This window comes from Heterocephalus glaber, unplaced genomic scaffold, assembly GCF_053883595.1.
Source record: "Heterocephalus glaber isolate CG9 unplaced genomic scaffold, H.glaber_assembly_v1.0 deba00000071, whole genome shotgun sequence".
In the NCBI taxonomy this organism is placed as follows: Eukaryota; Metazoa; Chordata; class Mammalia; order Rodentia; family Bathyergidae; genus Heterocephalus; species Heterocephalus glaber.
This window is the reverse complement of record NW_028258137.1, coordinates 14,905,918-14,928,881: the sequence shown is the minus strand read 5'-3', so window position 1 is coordinate 14,928,881 and position 22,964 is coordinate 14,905,918. Positions and strand designations below refer to the sequence as shown.

Sequence of the window (22,964 nt, the reverse complement as noted above, 5' to 3'; positions counted from 1 at the left end):
GGGGTGGGGTAGAGAACTAGTTTGGTTTAAAATGATACCATGATAAGGTTTCACAAATCCCTAACTGATGTTCGTGTGTATATTTCTGTAAAATTTTCAGTTAAAAATGTAGTTTGAGTGTTTTCTAGAAGATGGGCCTGCAGGGATTTTACTTTTTTTTTTTTTCCCCCTAAATCCATGATTCTCACCTAACACAGAGCAATTAGTGCAGTGGAGCGTCCCTGATTTGAATCCATGGAAGATTGCTATTAAAGGTGGTATTAATGGGCTGGCAAGGTCTGGGCGACTGTTAGGGAAGAGTGTGTTTCTGGAATATGGAGCTAGCAGGCATGATTTCAATCGCATTTGACATGTTTCACATAAATGTATAGTGTATGGCTCTTGCTGCGTATGAATAATTCCTACAGATCCACTGCCTTTGTAATTACTGAGGTTGAAAAAAAAGCAGGTCAGGCACATCCTAGTGGAAATCTATGACCAGGCCTCCCTCTACTCTCCTTGTTGTTTACAACTTTGTATAAATAGAGATGCCATTGTATGGGGAACTTAGTGCCTGAAATGTAATCTGTGACAGAGAATGGAAAGGGGCTGAAAAAAAAAAGTACTGTGTCCGTCGTCCCCCCCCCCCCGCCCCCGCACCAGATCTATAAAGATCAAAAAAGGTATTGCTAAGAGGAAGAGTTGTATGAGGAAAAGCACTGGCCTAGTATGAATTAGAAGCCCTGAGTTCAAGGCTTGATTCTGCCACTATGATTACCTGCATAACCTTTGGTCTCTGGACCTCAATTTCCAAATCTGTAAAATGACAGGTTGGACTAAGTGGGTTCTTACAATTCTGGAACTCCATAAGTATGTAATTGGAAGAGGGGCAGTTGTAGAGTAATATAAACCTCAAAGAATATTAATTACTAGATCGCTACACTGGTAACTTTCAAAGATTTCCCTAGTCTGTGGCTAGTTAATAAACATGGATCCAAAGCCTAGATAGAAGGTTGAAATAGACTTTGTCCACAGAGATCGGATAGCAAGCACCAAACTGGTGTTTTTCCGTGGTTTATCACAGCACTACATATGCTCACCTCATTCTGTGTTATTGCCACTAGTTACACTGTGTTGTCAGAGATGCTACGATATGGACATCAGTGGGGGAGTTCTTAGATTCTCATGTGTGTGCACCATTATTCAGGCTTGTGTGGCTGGAAACCAGGCCATTCACTACCACCACTGTGCTGCACCAATCATTTTAGTCCTTGAGACATGTGGGTCCATTTCTCTGTCTCACTCAAAAGGAAGTTTGTCTTTGCTGAAGGGTGCATGTAAGGGAAGCCCAGCTTGCATAGCTCACATTCCTACCAGTGGAAACTGGTTTTGGTTTTACATTTTCACACACATGCGGATTGTGTGGCCATGTCAGCTTTTCCAGAGCCCACTCATTCCCCTTCTCGCCACTCATTTTTTTTTCCAGATCGCTTTCAGTATAACTTGGCTACGTAAAGTCACTGCAGGCAGAAGTCTGTCTCACAATTGAAAACAAACTATGAACTATATTTATGTGGGAAGTAAAAAATAGAGGGTGCTTGAATTCCAGTAATTCAAAGACTTTAGCTTTGAGGATTTGTATCACTGAAGTCAGGAGAGAGTTAAGTACCACATCAATGAGCAAGTGTTTTTGTGCAGATATGCAAAAAAGGTAAGGATTTTTTTCTACAAGTCTCATATGTAATCACATAATTATGGCGCAATGTAATGAAAATTATGATCAAGATATAGATAAGGGACAGTAAAAATGTAAATTAAGGAGCAAATCATGTTCATCATTATAGAAAATACCTTATAGATTTGCATATGATTCTTTAAAAAGTGGCTATGGTAATCTTCCCTGTTTTGTTCCAGTTTTAGCTTTTGTGGTGATGGGGCAGCCCCTCTGGTATTAGAATCATGATCAGGGCTTTAAAAAAAAATACCATAGTGCCTTTCTCATGAGATAGCAGAGCACATAGGCTCTCCTATTTTTCTTGGGTGCAGTGTTATCTTTATTTTGCAGGCTGTGGAACTAGTGGAACCCATAGATTATGAACTCCTGAGTATCAGAGCTATGATCAAAACCCAGTTTATTAAAAAACAAAACAACAAAAACAGCAACAGCAACAAAAACCCAGTTTGCCATCTGGATCAGAGTTATACATGATATCTTTAGAATATTATAAAGCCAAAGGACATATAACAAAGTTGTTTTCTCATATGTAAAGACTAGAGGGGAGAGGGCTGGGGATTTAGCTCAGCGGTGCCGCCACCTGCCTCGCAAGCGCAAGGTCCTGAGTTTGATCCCCGGTACCAAAAAATAAAGAAAGACTACAGGGGAGAATTAAGAAGTGCTGTATTTCTCTAGTTACTAAAGAGCACTATCAACTATTCATGATCAGGGGCTCTGTGGCATTTCATTGGCTTTTTATAATCTCTAGCACTTAGCAGGTGTGTAGTATTGTTTGGATGTCTCATTAGTAATCAGTTGGTAAAATCACATGATACAAATACTTTCCAGTCTGGGTTATTTCTACTTTGTGCTTTGTGAACATCAAACCCATAGGTTAGTAGGATTGTTCTGTTTTGCTATATGGAAATGGCAAATTTAGAGTGTCTGTACTTATCCTAAACAGCAGGCCTCTCTCTCTCCCCTTCACTCTTTAGTCTTATGCTTCTACACAGACCTGTATTATTTCCATGATACTTCTCAAAATGAAACCATAGCAACAAATGTTCGAGCTCTTATGATGCGCTAGACTCTGCAGTAGGCCGCTTGTTATCTGCTCTTTCACAAGCCTCACAGAGACCCTCGGAGTACATACTGTGGTCCCACTGATAGATGAGGAAACTGAAAGTTCAGTGTAGTCAAGTCACATGCTTGAAGTCATACAGCCAGCATCTGAACCAAGGTGTGACCAGCACGGCAAACTACTGTGTTTTATTACTTCACAGGGAGAACTAGCACGTTTATGTCAAGGAAACTCAGCCACAGGGAAGAAAATGTGAAAAATACCCCTTCCTAAGGAGTCTGTAAAGGTGTGGGGGAACCACCGCCTCACCCCTCACACAGATCACTTACCCCTGGCTTTTAGGGTGCTATGAATAAGCCCAGTTCAGAGACTCAGAGACCGGGAGAAATATTGGTGTAAACATCTGTGCTGTACAAGATACCAAGGGAAGACGACTCTAGGCTTCTTGGTGCTTTAAACCTACAGGGGAGAGTGAAGAAGTAGTCCCATTTTCCAGTCTTTCACGGGTCTGAGTGGTACCTTTCTTCCCTAAACACCAATTTTCAGTGTCCTGTGCTGAATCTGGACTAGCAAAAAGAATCCCTTGGCAGGTCATGGGGAAAGTTGATTCAACAGGATAACAAGAACTTATGTTCAGCAGTGCTCTGTGTCTATCACCATACTGGACACACACCCAGTTTTTAGGTGTTTATTTTCACAAGTTTGAATTTACTCTTAAAATTTAACAACTTAGAAAGATAAGTTTGGAATGGAGAAAAAGCTGGGAGCATTGTCATATTCTGCTCTGGAAGTCTATGCCTGTTGGGGCCCAGAGAGCCTACCTAACCTAATTAATGTTTGATTCAATGGTGACCGAGCTTCTGTTAATTAATTTTGGCCTGGTCCCATGACTGGCAGTACCACTGGTTTTGACCTGTTTTACACCTCTGGGTGTTTTCCTGTTTCAGTTTAAGAGTCTCTAAGGTCTTTCCTGCTCTCATTATCTCCAAGTCTGTGGTCACTCCAAGCCAGAGGGCAGTGTGATAAGTGTAGAATCCAGTATGTCCTCCAACTGTAGCCACAGCTGCAGATGGCATCTGGGCACAGCTCAGAAGGCTATGCCAGAGGAGGATCAGTACTTTGGGGAACTTACAAGAGGCCACAGGCTGACAGGCTGACTAAATAACTCAGAGCTGGGAATCAGGAATGTTTATCAGGTCCCCAATTCTTCACATGAGCTGGGCTTATGGTGGTAGCCTGCATCTAGAAGTTATTAAATAGACCAACAGCTGACACTAGTCTAAATGAGGTGGTGGTGGCTCATCCCCAGTCCCCCCCCCCCCCAATGGTGCTCATTCACAAACCTGACACAGAGGGAGCAAAGTATCTTAAAACTGCAATGCAAGATGTCCTTTGGGGAGCTCAAATCAGTGTAGTTAAGCAGCCTTATGCATATTTCAACAAGGAATTAGCACAACAGATTGATGTCTCTGATGTAGGGCTTAGTACTATTTTCTCCCCAGTGATGTAGAGCAAGCAGCAGCATCCACCAGTCAGCATGGGCCCAACCTTCTACCTCAAGGCCTCACTGCTGGGAAAGCAGTGGCCCCACAGCTTGGCACCTGACCCCCCACTCCCAGAGTGCTGACTTGTACACACAGGAGCTAATGTGATCTGTGCATTTTTCTAGGGCTGAAGCAAAGGCAGCATTAAACTACTATGTCCTGCAGGTGTCTAGACCAGGGGAGCCAGCTCTAAAAAAGATGTTTCCTCTTTGTGCAAGGTGGAAAGAGCCCACAGCTATTTGACTTCTTCTCATACAGGGTTCTCCAGGACTCGTGGAAAGAATGATATTTCTGTAAACAAGGCAGTCTGTCTGTATTTTGGATTATATTGCTAAAAATGCATAGAGATTATTCCTTTGGGATCTCTGGCTTTGAAAAGGTGCTGCATTTGTTTTTAGGGTGAGCCCACTCCTTGAGGGACAGCCATATATTTAATCCTTCACTTTTGGCCCAAGGGAGAAGACATCTAGGCTTTGAGACTAGGCCAACTTTTCCTTCCCAGTGTAGTGATCACTTCTCACTTCCCAGTGAGAGTGTCACGTGATCAGATTCATTGGAAAGTGGACTCACAGATCTGCCCATGCTTTCTGGGTTCTCTCATTTAATTCTAGTCAGACCACAAAACAATATGGCTCCCACCAGTTTCCCACCAGAAAGCTTTGGCTGTGGCAGCTGTTCCCAAAGTTTAGTCTCTGGAACGTCAGCATTACCTGGGAACTTACTGGAAATACAAATTGTGTGACTCAGACCCACTGTCCAGAAACTCTGGGGTGGGGCTTGTGGTCAGCTTGGTAATGAGCCCTCCAGGGCATTCTGATGCATTGTGGAGTTTGAGAGCCTCAGGGCTGCAGTCTCATTGACAAGCAGAAGATTTTGAGCCCCGTCTCTTCTTTTAACTGGACAGTAAGACAGAAGAGAGGCCTGGAGGACATCCTGAGTCTTGGCACTTGTGGGCCTGGATGGCAGGATTGGGGGTAGGAGGGAAGTAATGGCCAGAGAGACAGGTCACAATGACAAGTGATTGAAGACTGGAAATCTTTAACTAGACTGGTTAATAATTAACATCGGGTGAAGGGTATGAGGACCCTCTCTATACCTGTACTGTTCTTAACAAATTCTTAATGAAGCTATAATTTATTTCCAAACAAAATAATAACACCCAAGAGCTACTGGATTTTATCAAAGCACTGACCTTATCTCATTCATATTTGAGTTGGAGAAGAAAAAGTTCCCCTAACAGTTATCCCCATCTGTGGTATAATTCAAATTTTCTTTGAAATCCTTTCTAGAAACAAAATGTCTAATGAGATCAATAGGTCCTGCCATACCTGTGTCAGCATATTCTTCCACATTCGGGGGTAGGTGGCTGTACTTCTCTAAATGCTTTCTAGAGATGTACGGAGCAACCTGGCTTGCAGTTCCATTCCTGAGAGTGAGACTGTGTTTTAATAGAAGGTTCTCAATCTCAGTAGGCTGCATTTTGGGCAGGGAAAAGAAGCCGCAAGTTCTTTTCAGCCAAGACATGAAGACCAGCACCTGCTAGGCATTCACATGCATGCCTCTGCTTCCCACAAGGTCTCCTCTGTTTCTCTTTTGAAACATCATTAAGTGCCTGGTTGGAGGCTGAGTGAGACAGTGCATGTTTAAAGACCACGTTGGCAGTGCACCAGAGGAAAGAACTGTTGTTGTCTGTATTAGGAGAGGAAGAGAATTTAGCCAGATCTCTGGCCACTTATCAAGTGCAGCAGCTCCACAGAAGATGTTAGTAAGAAAGTCCAGCCTGTCCTCTGGGGAAGGAATTTCAAGCAAATGCCAAGCTTAGCTCCACTTTTCACTGACAGTATGAAGATCACAAAGTCCAGTTCTTCTGGTGTTGGAGGGATGTGAGGTCAGTGAGAAGCTGAAGGAGAAGGGCTATGGAAAGAGCGCCCTGAACATCTCATTTAACTGTAATTACCTGAATGACCATTTTCAGATCAGGTGAAATGTCTGTGTCTAGTGTTCTGTGGTAGGTATTCCAACTCAAACACTGATTATGGGGTTGTGTGGGAAAAAATGTTTTCCCCAGTCAATGGAGATAGATGAAACATTGCTGTAAATTTCTGGGGCAGGTGGCAGGCTGGTTTACGGAATGCAAGGCGATGAGAACTTCTGGCTTACGGAAAGTAGCATGAATTAATAATCATTTAATTGGCTCCTCCATTATGTTGTTGGTTTGGGAGATGGAAGTTTAGATGGAGGGGCTGTCAGTGGTACTTTAGCTAAGAGTCTGATGGTTGAAAAGTGGGGGTAGGGGCTGCCTTTGGACTTTCTGCAAAGATCCAATGTCAGGTAGCATTAAAGGCCCTCAAAGGACCTTAGGACCCCCAAAAGGAAGAGGATCAGCACTTTGGTGAATATCATCTCCAAATGCCATTCTACCATGAACAAAGGAAATGCAGAAGAAACTTGACAGCAACTGGGACAGTTCAGTGCCCACCCATGATCTTCCCAAGGGAGGTGTCTGCCCAGAGGGAGGCTAGCCTGCAGGACAGAATGTCCACCATGCCATCATCCCCATTCGTGTGCTAAGTGAGTAGATGGATCTTGCTCAGGAAACACAGAAACGGAATCTACCAGTACTTGGGTTTTCTTGGAGGGCAAGTATGTGTCCTGGCCAATAATTAGAGGAGACAAAACTGGGTACCTTAGGGTTCTATTGTTACTTTGTTTCCAATTTTTCCTCAGGTTTTTCAAGAAGTAGGTATTCTGTACCTTCCCTGGCTTCAGAGTCTAGCTCATATCACCAGTTTAGAAATGAGGCATGCATTGGCATTAAGTCTACTGGAATCGCATGTAGAGCTCTTTTAAGTTTTCTGTGATTCCAGAAAACTTCCGTGATTCCAACTTGGATTTTGTTAGTGAAGATTGGGATTGGCTGAGACTTTGTTCTAGGAAGAGTGTCTATATCAGGTGAAGTGTTAGGGGACAGTGAATGTTTATTGTGTTCATATTTGGCCTCTTTATAAGCCCTCTGAGTGATACTATTGTTACATATTCTTTAAAAGATGTCACTTCCTACATAAAGTTTTGCTAGCTTTGTTTTAATTATTCTGTGTGCATAAAGCCATATCTTTTTTGGTACCAGAAATCGAACTCGGGTCCTTGAGTTTGCGAGGCAGGCGCCGGAACCACTGAACTAAATCCCCGGCCCCATATAAAGCCATTTCTTGAGAGCTTTTAAGGAGGTTTTAGCAGGGGTGTGCAGCTACTTGTATACCCTTGATGGAGGAAACAGTCCTTCTCTATTGGGAGTGTTGGTTGGCGGGTTGGGGGGCGGGGTCATCCTCTTCAGCTGCTGCAGCGCGCAGCTTCAGGAGGGACCCAAGTGGAGTAGAGAGGGAGGAAGGGGACACCCGGCTAGCCAGGTGCATCAACCTGGGCTATCAATAGGGTGACGGATGTCGCAGCCAGATCGCTCTCACATCCATAAAGCCATTTCTTAAAAACTATGAACAAAACTTACATGAATTCAAATAGGCTGTCTCTTCTGTTCCCTCTGATTAGTATGAGAAGAGGGGTGACTTTTAAAAATAATTATTTTTAGAAGTTAAATACTTCCCAAACAAATATGATAAAATCAGTGGATATACGAAAGCTTATGTCTCCATGCATAGATAATCCCCCCTCAGGAAGCTCTGCGTTGATGACTGTTTCCCATTGAAATGAATTTTTCTTTGTCAGGTTTAGTGGCCCTCCCATCACAGTTTAAAGGGAAATGTTGACTCTTGGCATAGAAAGCGAAGTTTGAACTTTGTGAATAGGGATGCATGCCTGTCCTTCCTGTACAAGTTGGGTAGGGCGACCCTCACTCCTGATGACTGAGCAAGTGCTTTTCTTTACTCCTTTGAAAGTGTGTGGCAAGGAATCAACAGTTCATGTTGTCCTAAGTTTCACTTGGGGTCTGACGCAGCATTTCGTCGTCACAATATCCAATTTACCTTGCTTTCTAGAATATGTCATTTACAGCACACTCATGTGATTCCTTACCACATTTTGATCTCCTTTGAAATGCCAGGAGCCCAGCATGTTGCCTATGAAAGATTCGTCAAGTTTTAGCACATATTTTCATATGACATAACTGCCAAAATGAGAAAAATTGCCTAAACCATCAAAGTAAAAATACACCGCCTGATGTTTTGCTCAGTGTGGATACAAATACCATCTTTTTCATGGACAGCAGAATTTAAATACTAACCCATTAATTTTAATATTAAAACTAATATAACTACATGATAGAAAATGGCCCATGATGATATCACCTAAATACTAACATCATTTTCTTCTAGTTTTTGTTCTAATTACTATTTTTTACATAACTGTAACAGGGCATGATTCATATTTTATCTTATTTTGTGATTTACATTTGCACTGAGTTTTCTAAAGTGCTTCACAGCTATCATTTTTAATGTCTTCTAATATACAATAGCATGACTATACATTATTTACTTATACCATGTCCTGTTATAAGATAAACTATATTGTTTCCAATTCACTTTATCATTATAGAAATTACTATAGGTAGTGATCCTTCAAATTGTTCGGGTTTTTCATTGCTTGTATTTTGTTGCCAAAAATTCCAGGTACTGACTGTTGAAACCGTGTCTTGTCTCTGGAGCACATCAGTTTCTTTTGCACTAACATGACATCATAGCAGACTTAGAGTGACCAGTAATTGATTTTTTAATGGTGTTTCCTATATTGTGACATCTCTTCTGAAGTTTAAGTTAAAGTTTAGAAAAGTCTTCAAAGCAGAAAACCACAGTACTTTGTTGTTATTCATACTACCTCATTTCCATTATGCCTACCATGTATGCTAGTGACAGAAGTGGAGGAGAAATTGATTTTGAGACTCTGGCCCTTTAGAAGTTGTTCAGAAAGAAGCTTGAGAAAACCTCTGATTGTCTGTGGCCTGTGATAAACCTGCATCTAGCATGTTGATGGAGAACTTGTACAACTCTTTGCCCATGAACAGAAACTGTACAAACATTTTCTTACTGGATCTTGACAGGGATTGATGTTTTAACGTCAGAGGTCAAGCTAGGAGTGGCCTGTGTCACTACATTTAACCTCATTCTTCACTGGGAACAGCCCCCATACCCCCCCAGGGAAATACCATGAGATCCTAATTGGGTGTTGTTTGTAGTCGGTTATAAGAATGGCACTAGTTTAAGAGAAGGAGCTGGTGAGCTGCAGGTGGTTAATGTCCACTTTTAGAGAGATTTAGAGAGATCTGATCAAATAGTTTGTTTTGGATCCAAAATGAACCTCAAGTTTTACACATTATAGCGGGGGCCATCATGTTACTAGGGAAAAAGAGGAATGTGTGAATGAGTGCTGATTTTATTTTTTAAAATACTCTATGGTGGCTCCTTAGCTCAAGCTCACAAAAGAAGCTTTAGAATTACAGAGCAGTTTTTTTTGGGGGGGGGGGGGTTAAATAAAGCTTCCCTTTCTATGGGAGGGGGAGAATAGTGGCTTCTGAAACTAGAAGTATCTCACCTCTGCCGCCTCACCACAATTCATGCACTCAGGATTGAAGAAAGAGGATGGACTCTGGTTCTATACAGAAACTGATGCAGCACTGGGCTACTGCGTTTGCTTTTCAGCTCCAAAATAGTGGGGATGATTTTGGTGGTCTTAGCTTCAGTGCCCATTTAGTCACACTGCTGACCCAGCAGTGGGGTGTGGTGGCAGGCAGGTGGAAGCACTTATAAGGTGGTATCATCCTGTAAAAGCAGGCGTCTTTTTGGGCCAGATAGACTAACAGAATTGTGGGGGATGGGTGTTTGGAATAGACTCATTTGTTGGCTTGCCCCTGTTGGAAGAAGCAGCAGATAAGTGGGTCTTTTCCAACTATAAATGTAGAGCCCAGCCTAATACTTACAGTTGAGGGTGGAAGTAGGGAAGGGGAGGGGATGATTGTGACAAGTAGACATCTAAGTGAGTATCATTTTATATGACCACTCACCATCTTAAGAATGTATTTAAAGAGTTAATATACAGAAAATAAGCACTATGCAAAAAATAAAAATGGTGGAGAACCTTCTAGAGGCAGAGGGAACTTAAGTCCCTGAAACAATAAAGCCTTGTAGTTGTGAGAGGGTTTAGCCAGGAACTCACCACACTGCAAGGCCTAAAACCTGCAATGCACAGTTCTGTAGGATCAGGTCTAAGGGGGCCCAGGAGATGGGAAGTGGGCCATAGGGGAACCGGACTAGAATGTTACAGCACCTAGTTAATCGGCAGCCAGTCCATCACATTAAATTTCCAGCCGTCATGTATTACCTTTCAAGTGAAAATGAATAACTCCCATTAAGAGCAAAATGGGTTTGAAGTCGATTCGAGACAAATTAAAGTACTGTTATGAATCTGTGTGTTGGGAGGAGGAGGGGTCTATGTGTAATATGCTTGTCCTTGTACTTTTTAAATAATAGATGTCCTCCAAACTTACGTAGACCAGGTTACCAAGACATGGAGGTTAAAAGTCACAAGATATGCATTCTGAGAAGAGCATCAACTTCCTGGAATATTTTCTGCATTTGGCTTTTTTTTTTCAAAATTATTTTATGGCCTTATGATTTTAATGAATAAAATTGATTTTCTAAAATTGTTTATTAAAGTGCACATCTGTAATGACAACACCTTAGTGTCCATGACAGAACAAATTTTAAAGGTGAACATAAAGTGAAAGTACATGCTAGACAACTAGACAGGGTGAGACAGAAAGCAGTTTTACCACAGAACAAAAATTAGGCTTTCTAAACCAGTGACCTACATGCTGATTCACATTATTTGTTGACGACAGCATTGGGTATATACATCCTCACTACCATTTTCAGGGTTTCTTTTTTCCCTGTTGCTTTAAGCAAAATTCTGAAAAGTGGAAAAATAAGTGAAAGGGCAACCCTTGGAGACTGACCAGGCTTTAGAATGACCAAGTCTAACCATGTTGGGCTTTATATTTACACTAGAGGAGCTCTGCTTATCCGGATCAAACCCATACCCTGTTTCCTCATCGTAATCTTCTAGGGTCTTTTCAGTGCTTCAGAGAACTCCTTCCACCAGTACCTCCATGCCTACTATTTGCTATTCAAACCTCATGTGCCTCTCCTCAGTAATTGATGTTTTCATTTTTTTGGTGGTGTGGGCAAGAGAAGTGCAGAGGCGTGGTTGTGCAAGCAGATAGGAAACTTTTCCTTCTTACCACCCACTCTGAATAAATTCTTATGTGTGAAGCATTGGCTCGATTATAACTTGGATTCATGCCCCGCCTCATTCCACTCTTCAATTATTACTTCCCTGAAAGCAAACTGCTGAACCCAAAGTTGATTTTTTCTGTATATTGGTATGCAGATATCCCTTGAACCCTTTTCAGGTTCTGGGGGCTGCCTGTAATACGCTATGTTGTGATTCTAAGAGGTAGGACAGTGAAGTTGAGCACATAGATTCTTACGTCTCTGAAGCAAAGTGTGTCTCATACTCAGATTGGCAAAACAATTGGTGAGATTTTGCCACCCACCCTCAGCCCTGTTGCCCCCCATAGATAAAAGACAGCAGTCTGTGCTGAGAGGGCGGAGGTTAGACAAGACTGGATTTAGCCTAATCTAACTCCAGAGCCTTTTCTCCGTGTTCAGTTGTTAAGGTAGTGACAGAAATTCATTGAGGAAAAAGAAACACTTGCTTCTTTTCCAACGTGCTTGATAAGTCAGTCTGGATGTTCATCCTTTCTGGATTTTTGTGTTGTAAGAAAATCCTGTGCTAGAAATGAATGTTGATTTTCACCCAAAACAAATGCTCTGGGAGCTGGCCTGGTCTGGTTACTACTGTATTGCATCTTCTACTTTTTCTTCTAGCCTCATCCAGCCAAGCAGAGAAGGAGCTGACGGATTCTCCTGCTGCCTCCAAACGCATCTCCTTCCCAGGTAGTTCGGAGTCTCAGCTCTCTTCAAAGCGACCAAAAACATCTGAGGAGATCAAACCGGAGCAGGTAAGGCCAGAATGCACTCTGTTAGTGGGAGGAGTGTTTTTACACTAGTGGGGTGTGAACTTCCATATGGGTGGGCTTGGGGCAGAAACAGTTGGTGGTGGGAGTGGCAGATTCAGCCAGAGCGGTGGGTGTGTCCCCACAGATGTACCAGTGCCCCTACTGCAAGTACAGCAATGTCGATGTGAACCGGCTCCGGGTGCATGCCATGACACAGCACTCAGTGCAGCCCATGCTTCGCTGCCCCCTGTGCCAGGACATGCTCAACAATAAGATCCACCTTCAGCTGCACCTCACCCACCTCCACAGTGTGGCACCTGACTGCGTGGAGAAGCTCATTATGACGGTAAGGTGGCCAGGAGCAGGATCCCATGGTTTTTCTTCCTGCAGGGGTCAGAGGTGATGCAGTGACACGAACAAGGTTGGTAGACAAAGCCAGTGTAAAGTTGAAAGCATCAGAAAATCATCCTAGTTCTGCGACCTTCCTTCTAGTGTACCTGCCTTAGACTTGTAGGACCATGGCCTGATGATGGCTCAGAGTGCTGTATGTGTGCTTCTCAGGATGCAGAGGCATGGATTAGCTAACCACTTACATGAAGATATCATACCCAGGATCTCCCAAATTTTATTGAACAGGCCATGGTCTGGGTTGCTCATACGTTCATTATGTCTCATTTCATCCACATAACAAACCTCATTTAAAAAAAAGAAAAAGTCTGACATGTTCTCATTAACGGATGAGGAAACTGAGGCTCAAAGAGGTTAACTGACCTGGTACCCTTTGTAAGTGGTACAGTTGAATTTTGAACCCACATTTTCCAACTCTAGATATGGCCCTATAACATAGAAGTTTCTCAAGTGAATACTTTGTTCTCAAAGCAAGAAAGCTGTCAGTTGGATATGACATATTGATTCATCAGTGTAGGCTTTGCATTTAAATAGGATGCTGATATACCTGCAGGTTTTGAAAGAATGATTCTTAAGTGGCCACTGTAAATATGGCCCCAAAGGCTAGTATAAATATTTAATTTTGCACTGGGTGTGGTGGCACATGCCATAATCCCAGCACTTGGGAGGCTAAAGCAGGATTGCTGCGAATTCAAGCCAGCCTAGGCTACACAGTGAATTCAAGGCCAGTCTGAACTATATAGTGAGATCCTGTCTCAAAACAACCCCCCTCCAGTTTAATTCTAATCACAATGTGAAAACTTTTCAGAATGCCATAGGTAGCGAAGATGTCTTGCTTTTGACTATATTGGGGCTACTGGGAAAGTCTTTTCCTGGTCACCAGAATAAAAACTGCCGAAGAGAATGATTATCACCTCTACCTTAGTATTATTTCAACAGTAGAGTAATAAGTTAATTTGATCACCTTTTCATGTGAAGATTCCCAGAGCAGTAACTTGTTCTTGTTCAGAATTCTACATTATAACATACAGGTCACATACATATCACCTGTAAGCATTACCTTTTCCATTTGGTTATATACAATTAATGAATAATGGAAGTGATGTTTAGTCATGAGGAACATATAACTGATGATGTATCAAGAGAACTTTACCAGCCAATGGGAAACTCAAAGGTGACTACCATGAGCTTCCTCCCAGGCAGCTTTCAAGTATAGATTCACTTTCTGAGCATTTTTACATAGGTGAGTGAACTTTGTGAAATGTTCTCTGTAAGTTGAACAGATCTTCCTCCTATGGATGGATGAGTTTTCATGTTGTAGGTTTTCCTGGCATTCTTACTTACTAGCTCTGGAAATACCAAAGATATTTTCCCAGGCCTTGTCTCAGTTCTTAGCTAATGGCCTGGCACCCTAGGAGCCTGAAGGAACAGAAAGAGGTGTGAAGAGGGAAGCATTTCAATACTAAACTATATTTTTCTTTTGCTCAAGTGGTTATTTTTGTTGTTTAATATAAATCTAGTGTAAGAACTGTGGGCTTATAGTAATCTGCTTGACTGGTTTACATTAGACAGTAAAAATTTATTTTCACATTCTTAGGGATCAGCATAGCATGTAAATTATATTTCAAATATCCAGTGTTTGTCATATTTTCATAAAAGCAATAGGAAGGTACATTTCAAGTGGTAACTCTGGTGATCATTATGAATCTTCATTTACCAACAGAATCTTCAAGGGCAGGATATTACTGCTATGTTTGCTTGTGAACCAATCTCATTTCTGAGAATTACCCACTAACCAGCAACCTTTGCAAGCAGTGATTCTCAGCCTTTTTCGAGACTGATGAAAATAATACAACATCTATCCTGGGCTATTTTATACACACTAAAACTTAATAAGCACTGTTACAGGCCCTCCATCAAATACTCTGCAAATACAAAATTGCGTGTACAATGCCAGGACCAGAAGGATACATTCAGGGAGCTGGCTAATAATCCCCATTCTGGAGCCTCTTGCAACATAGCTATGTAGGAGAAACTCCTCCCTAAAAGGGCTGTGCTTGGTATGTTGTATAGAAAGCCCTGTTGCCTCATCTTTTCACTCCAGACAAGGCAGATTTTTCTAGACATTTGAGAAAAGAGCGCAAATTATAGGAAATGTGCTGGTTATACAAGTCAGTTTGCCAGGAACAAGAGAAAACTAATTGTCTTAAAGTTGATAGTTCTGGCGAGGGATTTAGCTCAGTGGTTCTGCCGCCTGCCTGGCAAGCACAAGGACCAGAGTTCGATCCCCGGTACCAAAAAAAAGTTGATAGTTCTGAGAAATGTGGGAAATATAACCATGTATTTTCCTTTTTATTTAAAAGTGAAGGATAATTTTGTACACTTTCTTTACATGGGAAGATGGGGTTATGACATGGATGTCAGTGTTGAATTGGTTTTTCGAGTCATGAGGATGGTTTGCGTTGGACCCAGTGATGCACTGTCACTTCAGTCCTTCAGTTTGGCAGGAAAAGAACTACTAATGCTTGTAGCCATACTCCAGGTGAACCTGGAATCCCAGTTGAGGGCGGATGCCAGTGTCCTTCCTCTGAAAAGTTTGGTGTTAAAATGAAATTTACAGTTGTTTTACAACTATAGTAAACCAATGGTTAAAAATCATGCTCCTGGTGGTTATTTTATTCCAATTTCATTAGAAAATTGGCCCTTGGAAAGTACTGGTTAGGCTTTCTGATGATTTATCTGTTTGTTCCTAGCCAACTGGAGGAGGAAACTCTGAAAACAGCATGATGAGACATGCCCCTCAAATCAGAACTCCATTTTCTAAGCCAGTCTTTGGTCATCCTTCAAGAGAAAAAAGTAGTGCCCTCTTTTTCCCTGAATGGCTAGAATGAATGGCAGTGTGAGGAGTGAATCTTCTTTCTTACCCAGTGGGTTTGGCTGAGTTAGGTACCTTTCGCTGCAAAACAGGAAAAGCTGGCAAAAATCTCCCAGATAATTCTTGGCAGACATGGGATGTGTCCAGGGTATCTAAAGCTATAAAATCTAGTAAATACTTTTTTGCTCCGAGTCCAAGGTCTCTGGATCCAGCTTGAATTGGGTTTCAGTCCCCCTAAAAGTAAATTCCACCCTGATAAATGGAAATAGATTACCTTCTACACAATGTCTTCCCGTTCAGTTGTAAATGGAGAACGTTTTGAGGAGGCTTCATTTAATAATACCTTATCAGACAGCTTTCAGGAACCTGCAGTGTCTAATATGTCTGTTGCTATGGTAACAGCTGCTTGCTTATGCTGTGCATCTCATATCTATGTCTTCCATGGGCCCCTTCTTTTACTGATGAGGGGGCTTGAAAAATATAATTCACTAGGAACAATTGCAGGGCTGGCCTTCCACTGTGGAAACTGCACCCACAGCCCTTTTGCTTGGCCTGTTGGAACCACAGCTCCAAATGATATCTTTGCACATGTCATAGGAAAGGAGGAAATCTATAAAGCTTAAGGGAGATAAGTATCCCTCCACACCTGGCTAGGCAGCTCCCACCATTCCCATATCATTTTCACATATCTAAGTCTCATGAGTATTTACAGAGAAGATGGAGATTTCAAATTGGTGTGAGAGAGAAGCCACTACTCTATGCTCTTATTTTCTCAGTCTTTTGGGGAAGGTGGTTTGAGGGCATGGGGCACATGTTTCTGGCCCCTAAAAGACCACCTACCATGCGTTTCAGTACTCTTAAATTATTCTAATTGATCACTGTCCTTCTAAGTGACAGGACATACCACTGGGATCCTGGATCATTAATATGGGGAAATTTTCTTTGTTCCTTAATCACTTAACAAAATAGGACCTCACAGTGGAGATGAGGATTGGCTGTGAGTCCAGGAACTGCTTTTTCTCTCTTTCTAGTTCTTATTCCTTAATTTTTGTACATGCACAGATTTCCTTTCTGTGCTCCTTGGCCTGCCCTGCCTGCTGTTTTCTCTGCATCCCTCTTTTGAGAGCAGTAGTTTGCCTCCTGTGATCTTCAGTCAGTGTCTGTGACTCTGTGCTCCCTGTGTGACTGTGCCTGAGTCTCTGGGACAGGCTGGCCATCTGCCCCTCCCTCGCACCCTGCAGGGACTCTCCGATGGTCCTGGCCCTAGGGCTGTCACACCCACCTGGGTATCAGCTCTTCCACTTTGTCTCCATCTCAGAGGAAAGTAATGAAAATAATCGGGCTTCATTAATTCCAAGCCCTGTGAGATGATAGCCATTTGGAGCCTGTTTGCCAATTAGATGGTCTAAATTAGAAGTGACCTTGGTATACTGCCACTGCTTGCCTCTCCGAGTCTAATGAAGCTTTTCTCTACAATTCATTCTCTCAGCTCCCTTCTCTGTTTGTGTGTATACCCGTGCGTGTGTATAACTGTTATGTGCTCCCTGTCTACCTCCTCCCCCCTTTAATCTTTACCATTTTCAGTTTTTAAAATCTAGTTCTGGCCTACATCTGTTTCTGGCCATATGAATGTTAGCATGGCCTGTAGTTTTTTTTCTTGCATTTTATGTATGAAAAACAACTGCATAAACTACACAGAAGCCATATTAGAAATGAAATAGGGATGGGAGGAGTTTGTCAATGGGTACCAAGTTACAGTTAGGAGAGGTACATCTTTGTGTTCTATTCCACAGTAGGGTGACTACAGTCCACAATATTGTGTATTTCAAAAAAAGGAGAAAGGATTTTTAGTGTTTCAATACAAAGAAATATTTGAGGTGATAAACATGGTAATTACAGAAAGTACACATGTATTGATACTTCACATTGCACTCCATATATGTGTACAATTAACTATCAATTTAGAAATGAAAAAGTAAATTGACACAAAGGGAAAATCTAGGTCTTCCAGACCTGGAGGCCCCATGCCCAGCTTGTACATGCTGAAGGCAGTAAAAGGAAAGCAAACCTCTGAAACTGCTGCCAACAGGTGCCCTGGTTTGCTGGCTGTAGAAGTGCAGAACCAGCTGGTAGGCCAGCAGCTGTCTAGGTACAAGGGAGGAGCTGAGCACCTATTCTCACTAGAACAGGTGGCTTCAGCTTGACTGCTCAGCCTTGGAAAGAACTGTTTTAATTTCATGCTTGTTTTTTATACAGAACCAATACCTCATCCACAGGATATGGAGATGGCCTAGGTCTGTGCCAGAGAGGTCTGTGCGTGAGCCTTCCCCTTTTTTCTCCTCTGTCTGAGGTGGTTTGTTCTATTGGTTTTCCCTGAAAAATCCTTGGCAAACCTACCTTGGCAAAGAAGCCCTCCCTCAGGGAGCTGTGCCAAGGCTGAGTTGCTAAGGGTCTCAGAAACCAGGCTCAACACTTTTCCTTAAAAGAATCTCTGCTTTCCAGCACATGGAATGTGTTGGCTGCACTGATCTACCCCAGGCCAGCCTTGAGAGATGAATTTACACAGATAACCCCATAAGAAGTTAATGGAGTGTAATCTTGGCTACTCAGGGTTAAATTTGGATGTCCTGCAGGTGAGGAAGTGTGGTGGTATTGTATTCCTTTTAACTCCACTTTCTCTCAAAAAAGAAAAGAATAGCAGTGGCCTCTCCTAAATGTCATGGGGCGGCGGGGGGGCGGGGGGGGGCAGAACCACATTTAAGACTCTGGGCTGTATGTGTGTCCTTGGGGATTTAGGGTCCATTCACCTCATAGAATCTTGAAAGGTATTAAATCATAATCCAAAATAGTGATGAAACAAACTAGCAGGGGTTTGGAACTGGGTATTATCAGCACACAGTTGCCTCTCTCAGTTGATCAAGGCTAAAGTCATTTGAATCCATGGATGATTTCCCTCAGGGGAACCTATGATTCCCTGAAATTGTCTGCAGTATTCTGTGTGCATTTTTCTAGGAGTTTGCAACAATCATCAAATTTCCTAAGGGGTTTCTGACCTCAAAAGGTTGTTCTGGATGGTGAGCCTCTTGGGGGCAAGGACCTTCTCTTGCTCTATGTTACAAGCATGCAGCACAGGAACTCTGTCCAGTGTTCAGCGAATGGAGGCCAAAGGAATGGATGAGCAGAGTCACTTAAGGTCCTTTCTTCCGAACACTGAGTTGTTTTGAAATTGCTTAAGCTTGAAGTTTTGAGCATCAATGTAGGTCTCCTTTGTTTCTATTATTATATATGAGAATTGCTTAAACTGGCAGAGTTTCTCCTATATTACGTGATACCTGTTTACTTGTTAGGAAGATGTAACCACTGTTGCCAGACTTTCAGCACCCCAGCTCAGCTGATGGTTTCTTCTCTTCCCATTACCTCTGCACACTCTGTGAGGAAAGTAATTGATGTGGTTCAAACAGGGTGGCAGGAAAACACAGTGTCTAGATCACTCTTTGCACAGCCGAAGCCAGTCTTGAGATCTAAATGCTAAAAAAAAACCAATGATGCTAATCAATTGAATTTCCAAGTCCAAAGGGACTTGGTTTACTTATTGTTAAGCCCATTTTAATATTCTCAGGCCCAGTCATGAGTGTGGGAGGCATAATTGTATGTGTTCAGTGTTTGTGGATGTACTGATTATTAGGATAATAATTCTGTTCTGTGGACAGTAAAGTCAGTGTGTAGGTGTTTGAACAAATTGTATATTAGCCAAACCTCAGAACTTTGGCTTTGAGTCCACACCTGGGGAAGTCGGTGGGGCAAATCTGGGCAAATAAAGGCAGGCAAGAGAGCAGAGATGGCCCATGTGTGTTATCCATGTGGGGATACTGGCAGAAGGGACTTCTGAAATTGGGCACATTTAGAATCGTCCTGATTAGGCTGTTGCCAGGTTTTTTCCTGTCATAAACCTACACGCTTCAGTCTCCTAGTGAAAGGAAAAGGCCTTTACAGAATGCATTTAGCACAGCCGAGGAGTGACTTTCCCATTTTTGTCTGGCCTTCAGAGACTGTGGCTGACACAGTCCGAACCTTCCATGCAGTCTGGTTGCCAGATATGATTAGAAAACAAAGGTGGTACCAAGGCAAGTGTTGGAAGATCTGTCTTTGTAACTCTCTCCACTTTTCTTCTGTGAGCTCTGTTGGCAGGGTTACATTTAGGGCTCTTTAGGAAAAAGCATGCAAGCTTGGAGGGACAAGTTTTAAAGCATTTTTTTTTTTTTTTGGTACCTGGGAGTGAACTCAGGACCTTGCGCTTGCAAGGCAGGCAACAGAACTACTGAGCTAAATCCCTGGCCCTTGGGACAAGTTTTAGAAGCTGGTAGGAGAGGAAGGAATAGGCACAGCCAGGGAAGATGAGTGTCTGAGAACTGATGAGAGACCCTCTGGTGGCCTTCATAGCAAGGGAGTCTGCACTGTCAGTTTCTGTTCAGGCACACATGCAGATAGACTCCACCAGAATTTCTAGATACTTAAGATTTCCTTAGGGATGCTTCCTTTTTGCCTCCTAGGGATGTCTTGCCTGTTAACATTTCATATACCAACCCTTTTTTTTTTCTGTTTTTCCAGTGAGAGGTTGAGTATACTATAGATGAGAAGAGGCGGGTAGATAAAAGTAGTTACTTAAACACATATGGGGCAAGACTTCCAGGTTTGGAGCCCAGATTAAGATGCAGAGGAGCATGTGAGGTTGATGATTATATTTCGGGAAGAGTTAATTGATGGAAGGTGAAGGCAGACAAAGAACCGCTGCTTACTGCCTTCTTGAATCCCAATCAGGAATTATGATTAAAGTCGCAGCGAGACAACAGAGGGCTGATGAATTGGTGTCTTTTTTTTTTTCTTTTTTGCCGTCATTCACACTTGATTGACTTCAACCTTTCAAGTGCAAAAGTCTCTCTTTTCCATTATTATTCATAGCCATCTGAGTTTTTCTAATTAAAGTGTATGAAAACAATTACTGATCCGTCGTACTGAGTCTGTTAGAGGGGATGTCTGCCTTACTGTAATGTGTATAAAAAGCCCACAGTTTTCTATAATGATGTGCAGCTGAGGTGTTAGATAATTTTATTCTTTTTTACTCTGTAGGGCTTTTTTCATTTCTCATGATTCATTTTTCATAATTCCTAAAGATCCCAGGAAAGGACTGATCCTGTGGCTACAACCGAGAAAGGAGGTTGGGGGGGAGTCTTTTTTTCTTTCCCTTTCTCCCCCCCTTACCCCCAACCTTGTGCTTCCCCTTGGCTGAAGACTATAAATTAATCGGTGACCTTTCACTTCTTGAATTCCCGCTGGACTCCCCAACCACACTGGTCAGAAATGCTTTCTATTAAAAAGAAAATAGATGGAATGAGTTTGGCAATCTCCACTTCATTCCTAACGATTCATCAGCAGCTAGTCCTAACCAGCTGCCAGAGAGCTTTGTGCAAGGGTGCAGATGTCTGTGGGAGCGGGAATGCCATGTCACTCACATTCACCTGCCACACACCTGCTCTCCATAAACACACGGTTTCTCACAACCCTTCTCTGTAGTGCCTGTTGCTTACTTTTTGTACCTATTGGCATCCTAGTTGCTGAAAAAAATTCTACCCCTAAGTGTGAATCGGGAGTCACTTTTTAGTGTCAATTCGTGTAGTTGTTTGGGTTTCCTTTAATTGTTGTTCCTGTTACTGGTGATCCTAGTGAACATGTCAGTGGCTGTTTTGAGGAAGGCCACGTTCTTCAAACCATTAAAAATTAGCAAGTAATTTTAAAAAATATTTAATTTGAAATAAAAATTGTAGATGTTTCAGTTTTTGCAACAAAGTGAAGATGTTATTGCAGTGAAGTCATGTGTGGGAAAATAATGCTTCCGAGTGGGGCTGGTAACATGTAGAAAGGTTATTGGTAACTACAGCTTCTATCCTAGTAGCTTCTAGGTCAGTCCATTTTTCAAACTGTCATCAAATTGGAGACAATTTCTAATTTGTGACTATCATTGGTACCTAACCTTCCCACCTCACAGCAGACAAAGGGATATTGCTTTTTTGTTTTCTTTTTCCAGTACTGGGGCTCCAACCCAGGGGTGCTCTATTACTGAGCTCCATCGCTATTCCTTTTTGAGACCGGTTCTCACTAAGTTGTCCAAGTGGGACTCGAACTTTCGATCTTCTGGGATCTGTGCTGCGATTACAGGTGTGTACTACCACACCTAGCTGATATTATACCTTTTTAAAAAACCCATTTATCCTTATATTGGTTATTGAGGGCTGCTTATCACTTTAACAAAAGGAAAATGGTAACTAGTTGGACAAGTTTCTGGCCATGGACCAGGGAAGCCTAGAAAAAAGTCTGAGGATCTGATCTAAAATTGTAGCTATCTGGATCCAGGGTAATTCTGGAATTGATTTATTAGGGAATAATGGCTGTGGTGAGAGTGGGGCTGCCCCATTATCGAATGCTGTGCAGGCCACCTTGGATGGCTGGCCACTAGGCAGATCTTCCCGATGATGTACATATGCCACAGGCAAAGATACCAGAAGAAATCTTGGCTTAAGGGATGCACAGAAAATACTTGTTTGTGCTTGATATCAGCTTGGAAAGGGTTACAAAATGCTGTTTCCTAGAAAATCTGCCAGTATGTCTGCATGTCCTTACCCTTCCCTTTGTTCTTCTCGCTCCTCCTTACCCTTTCCTTCACTCTTATTCCCCTCCTCGTCTTGCCTGAATACATTTTGAAAACAGTACTACAATGCTCCTTGCTTCAAGATTACAGTGTACTTTACTAGGTATGATTTAATTAGGGCCCTTATTATGTTTTCAGCAGCTTAAGGTGGGCCTTTCAACTTATCTACCTAATTGGTTGCACAAGAAGTTTCACAGCCCATGACAAAACATTGTCAGTGATCAAAGTCAAAATTCTGCATAAAGGAAAAATATTAATAATAAGATTATTCTTCAAGTGTGCACTGCTAATTATGTCCAGAATGTAACCGTAGAAACACTTTTGACTGATGTGAGCTTTGTCTAATAAACATAAATCTTCAGTGAGCTATGAAAAGTGACACCTCCAGCTTTACACTGGCGAAGGCTAATTTTGCTTATTAAATAATTTTTAAACTCTTCCTATTTTGTGTCTTTCCTCTCCATTTCACTGTATCATCTCTGTGCCTCTTGCTCCTCAGGTGACCACCCCTGAGATGGTGATGCCCAGCAGCATGTTCCTCCCAGCAGCTGTTTCAGATCGAGATGGGAATTCCAATTTGGAAGAGGCAGGAAAGCAGTCTGGTTGGTATCATGAGTCTTGACTTCCACATATT

General features: G+C 42.2%; 1 protein-coding gene and 1 long non-coding RNA gene across 11 annotated transcripts in view; one reads left to right on the top strand and one right to left on the bottom strand.

The window, feature by feature from the left end:
• Positions 1-22,964, top strand: part of Zfhx3 (zinc finger homeobox 3) — a 246,104-nt gene that overhangs the window by 206,790 nt on the left and 16,350 nt on the right. For all 8 annotated transcript variants that reach the window (XM_087204839.1, XM_087204819.1, XM_087204840.1 and 5 more), the window contains 3 exons: positions 12,214-12,347; positions 12,490-12,690; positions 22,830-22,932. In XM_087204839.1, coding sequence (XP_087060965.1) covers positions 12,214-12,347; positions 12,490-12,690; positions 22,830-22,932 — 438 coding nt within the window. The remainder of the gene's footprint in view (positions 1-12,213; positions 12,348-12,489; positions 12,691-22,829; positions 22,933-22,964) is intronic.
• The window catches only part of LOC110348776 (uncharacterized), a 70,892-nt gene continuing 60,071 nt past the window's right edge, over positions 12,144-22,964 (bottom strand). The window contains exons 4-6 of one of the 3 annotated variants that reach the window (XR_002394312.2): positions 18,960-19,155; positions 12,646-12,728; positions 12,144-12,324 (exon numbers count right to left, since the gene is read on the bottom strand). This is a non-coding gene — a long non-coding RNA (uncharacterized LOC110348776). The remainder of the gene's footprint in view (positions 12,325-12,645; positions 12,729-18,959; positions 19,156-22,964) is intronic. The other 2 variants (XR_002394314.2, XR_002394315.2) reach the window with 2 other exon arrangements.